At 59.7% G+C, this 4,670-nt stretch overlaps 1 protein-coding gene across 1 annotated transcript in view; it reads right to left on the bottom strand.

Moving 5' to 3' along the window:
• Positions 1-2,640, bottom strand: part of ppid (peptidylprolyl isomerase D) — a 93,021-nt gene extending 90,381 nt beyond the window's left edge. Inside the window, 2 exon segments of the mRNA XM_072495782.1 lie at positions 2,532-2,558; positions 2,561-2,640. Of these exon segments, the coding sequence (XP_072351883.1) occupies positions 2,532-2,558; positions 2,561-2,615 (82 nt within the window). The 5' untranslated portion in view covers positions 2,616-2,640.
• Between the last annotated feature and the right edge of the window lie 2,030 nt (positions 2,641-4,670).

The raw sequence follows: 4,670 nt of genomic DNA, 5'->3' as shown, positions 1-4,670 counted from the left end.
AGATATGGGGGGGGGGAGTGGGCAATGGGGGGGAGTGGGCAGATGGGGGGGAGTGGGCAGATGGGGGGGGGAGTGGGCAGATGGGGGGGGAGTGGGGCAGATGGGGGGGGAGTGGGCAGATGGGGGGGGGAGTGGGCAGATGGGGGGGGGGGGAGTGGGCAGATGGGGGGGGAGTGGGCAGATGGGGGGGGAGTGGGCAGATGGGGGGGAGTGGGCAGATGGGGGGGAGTGGGCAGATGGGGGGGGAGTGGGCAGATGGGGGGGGAGTGGGCAGATGGGGGGGGAGTGGGCAGATGGGGGGGGGGGGAGTGGGCAGATGGGGGGGGGAGTGGGCAGATGGGGGGGGGAGTGGGCAGATGGGGGGGGGAGTGGGCAGATGGGGGGGGAGTGGGCAGATGGGGGGGGAGTGGGCAGATGGGGGGGGAGTGGGCAGATGGGGGGGGATGGGGGGAGTGGGCAGATGGGGGGGGAGTGGCAGATGGGGGGGGGAGTGGGCAGATGGGTGGCGGGGGGGAGTGGGCAGACAGGGGGGGTGAGAGTGGGCAGACAGGGGGTGAGAGTGGGCAGACAGGGGGTGAGAGTGGGCAGACAGGGGGGGAGTGGGCAGATGGGGGGGGAGTGGGCAGATGGGGGGGGAGTGGGCAGATGGGGGGGAGTGGGCAGATGGGGGGGGAGTGGGCAGATGGGGGGGGAGTGGGCAGATGGGGGGGGAGTGGGCAGATGGGGGGGGGGGAGTGGGCAGATGGGGGGGGGAGTGGGCAGATGGGGGGGGAGTGGGCAGATGGGGGGGGAGTGGCAGATGGGGGGGGAGTGGGCAGATGGGGGGGGAGTGGGCAGATGGGGGGGAGTGGCAGATGGGGGGGGGAGTGGGCAGATGGGGGGGAGTGGGCAGATGGGTGGCGGGGGGAGTGGGCAGACAGGGGGGGTGAGAGTGGGCAGACAGGGGGTGAGAGTGGGCAGATGGGGGGGGAGAGTGGCAGATGGGGGGGGAAAGAGTGGGCAGATGGGGGGGAAGAGTGGGCAGATGGGGGGGGGAAGAGGGGCAGATGGGGGGGAAGAGTGGGCAGATGGGGGGGGAAGAGTGGGCAGATGGGGGGGGGAAGAGTGGGCAGATGGGGGGGAGAGTGGGCAGATGGGGGGGAGAGTGGGCAGATGGGGGGGAGAGGGGCAGATGGGGGGGGAGTGGGCAGATGGGGGGGGAGTGGGCAGATGGGGGGGGAGTGGGCAGATGGGGGGGAGTGGGCAGATGGGGGGGGGAGTGGCAGATGGGGGGGGAGTGGGCAGATGGGGGGGGAGTGGGCAGATGGGTGGCGGGGGGGAGTGGGCAGACAGGGGGGGTGAGAGTGGGCAGACAGGGGGTGAGAGTGGGCAGATGGGGGGGAGTGGGCAGATGGGGGGAGTGGGCAGATGGGGGGGAGTGGGCAGATGGGGGGGGAGTGGGCAGATGGGGGGGGAAGTGGGCAGATGGGTGGCGGGGGGGAGTGGGCAGACAGGGGGGGTGAGAGTGGGCAGACAGGGGGGTGAGAGTGGGCAGATGGGGGGGAGAGTGGGCAGATGGGGGGGAAGAGTGGGCAGATGGGGGGGGAAGAGTGGGCAGATGGGGGGGGGAGAGTGGGCAGATGGGGGGGGGAGAGTGGGCAGATGGGGGGGGAGAGTGGGCAGATGGGGGGGGGGAAGAGTGGGCAGATGGGGGGGGGGAGAGTGGGCAGATGGGGGGGGAGAGTGGCAGATGGGGGGGGAGAGTGGGCAGATGGGGGGGAGAGTGGGCAGATGGGGGGGGGAGAGTGGGCAGATGGGGGGGGAGAGTGGGCAGATGGGGGGGGAGAGTGGGCAGATGGGGGGGGGGGAGAGTGGGCAGATGGGGGGGGGGAGAGTGGGCAGATGGGGGGGGGGGGGAGAGTGGGGCAGATGGGGGGGGAGTGGCAGATGGGGGGGGAGTGGGCAGATGGGGGGGGAGAGTGGCAGATGGGGGGGGGGGAGGAGTGGGCAGATGGGGGGGGGGGGGAGAGTGGGCAGATGGGGGGGGGGGAGGAGAGTGGGCAGATGGGGGGGGGGAGAGCGGGCAGATGGGGGGGGGGGGGGAGAGTGGCAGATGGGGGGGGGAGAGTGTCAGTTGAGGCAGATATGGGGGGGGCAAGTGGGCAGATATGGGGGGGGAAGTGGGCAGATATGGGGGGGGGCAAGTGGGCAGATATGGGGGGGGGGGATGGGGGGGGGCAAGTGGGCAGATATGGGGGGGGGGCAAGTGGGCAGATATGGGGGGGGGGGGGGGGCAACACGCCGACACAAACAAGAGGTCGGGACTTCGTTATTTTTTTTAAAAGGACACTAATGATTTCCGATGTCCTGAAAGTTCAACGGATAAGAATCGTGATAGGAGTAACAGGGAATGGTTTTGTCTGGAGGGTTGAGAGTGGGAGAGGATGCATGCACGTCCGAGTGGGCAACCCGGCGGGACAAAGGGTGGGCCGGCGCGCTCCGGCTGACCCTGACTTCACCCTGACCCGGCCGGCCGGCAGCGCGGCCCCTACCTGTCTCCCCCCCGATGTTGACGTCACGTAAACCCGCGGGTTGGCCGCCTCGGACGGCTTGGCTTTCGGAGAAGGGTTCGCCATTGCCAGCCGCTTTCACTTCTCACACACACACACAGAGGAGGGGGACAAGGCTATAAACCGACTCCGCTCCCGGCCGCCCCGCACATCCGCTCGGTGCGTCGTTTGAGCGGCCGGCGCTCAGTTTAAATTTAAACGTTTACAACGTGTTTAACCCCCCCCCCAACAAAAAAAAATTAATCGAAACGGTAACTGGCAATTAATTTAAGTTCAGTCACTTGACCGGTGCATCTAATGTGTAGAATACAGAAAGGAGGGCATCACAAATCTATTCCACGTTAACTCTGTTTCCCTCGATCTGGAGATGCCGGCGTTGGGACTGGGGTGAGCACAGTAAGAAGTCTTACAACACCAGGTTAAAAGTCCAACAGGTTTGTTTCAAATCACCAGCTTTCGGAGCACTGCTCCTTCCTTAGGTGAATGAAGTGGTATGTTCCAGAAACATTTATACAGATAAAGTCAAAGATGCAAGGCGATAACACTTTACATTTTGTAAATTGGAAGATGAGAACACTCGTCAACCATCTGGAAAGAAGAAAACTACAGCCCTATTGTGTGAGCTATCAAGGCTCTAAATCGATATAAACACCCTCAGTCAGACCTGGGATGCTGGCATCTGAAATAAGGACTTAAAATGCTGGGAAAACTCAGCCGGCCTGGCAGCATCTGTGATGATCTGTTGTCTTGCATCTTTGACTTTGTCTATAGAAATGTTTCTGGAACATATTCTTCATTCACCTGAGGAAGGAGCAGTGCTCCGAAAGCTGGTGATTTGAAACAAACCTGTTGGACTTTAACCTGGTGTTGTAAGACTTCTTACTGTTTTCCCTCCTCGCAGATGCTGCCAGGCCAGCTGAATTTTCCCAGCATTTTCCGTCCTTATTTCAGATTCCAGCATCCCAGGGCTGACTGAGGGTGTTTATGTCGATTTGGAGCCTTGATAGCTCACACGATAGCACTGTAGTTTTCTTCTTTCCAGGTGGTTGTTCTTGACATTATCTACGAGTGTTCTCATATTCCAATTTAGAAAATGTATAGTGTTATTGCTTTTACCACAAACAGAGTGATCCTGTCGGGATCTGTTCTCCAGCCAGGGGAGGGTGGCACAGCCAATTTTTAAGGCACCTTTTCTAGCCCTGGCCAAATTTGGGATGAGCAGAGGGTATCCTGAAGACTGCTCAGGGCAGCACGGTAGCACAGTGGGTTAGCCCTGCAGCCTCACGGCGCTGAGGTCCCAGGTTTGATCCCGGCTCTGGGTCACTATGTGTGGAGTTTGCATATTCTCCCCGTGTTTGCGTGGGTTTCACCCCCACAACCTAAAGATGTGCAGGGTAGGTGGATTGGCCATGCTAAATTGTCACTTAATTGGAAAAATTAATTGGGTACTCTAAATTTAAAAAAAAAAAGAAGACTGCTCAGTCACAGATGCTGCTGCCCAAAGACAAACTGGTGTAAGACTTCTTACCGTTTTCCCTCCTCGCAGATGCTGCCAGGCCAGCTGAATTTTCCCAGCATTTTCCGTCCTTATTTCAGATTCCAGCATCCCAGGGCTGACTGAGGGTGTTTATGTCGATTTGGAGCCTTGATAGCTCACACGATAGCACTGTAGTTTTCTTCTTTCCAGGTGGAATGGCCTTCATACTTCAGCTGACTGAGTATAGATTTTTTTAATAAACATTTTATTGAGGTATTTATGGTTTTATAACAATAACAGAAGAAACAATGTACATACAAATATAAACACAGTGCAAAGGCCGTCTTCCTCCCTCACAGGTCCCACCTTACCAACACCCTAGTCTAAAAACTAAACCCCCCGCCCCCTCCACACCTGCTGACAGTTAATTTTCCCCAAAGAAATCAACGAACGGCTGCCATCTCGGGACAAACCCTAACATTGACCCTCAGGGCGAGTTTGATTTTCTCCAGACAGACGATAGCCATGTCAGTTAACCAAATCTCCGACTTCGGGGGCTTTGAGTCCCTCCAAGTTAATAATATCCGTCTCCTGGATTCCCGGGTCTTGCGACACTCTGAAAATCGCCACCTCTGGACTCGGTA

Source organism: Scyliorhinus torazame, chromosome 3, assembly GCF_047496885.1.
Source record: "Scyliorhinus torazame isolate Kashiwa2021f chromosome 3, sScyTor2.1, whole genome shotgun sequence".
NCBI lineage: Eukaryota > Metazoa > Chordata > Chondrichthyes > Carcharhiniformes > Scyliorhinidae > Scyliorhinus > Scyliorhinus torazame.
The sequence above is the reverse complement of the archived record's forward strand: the minus strand, read 5'-3'. Positions and strand labels throughout refer to the sequence as shown.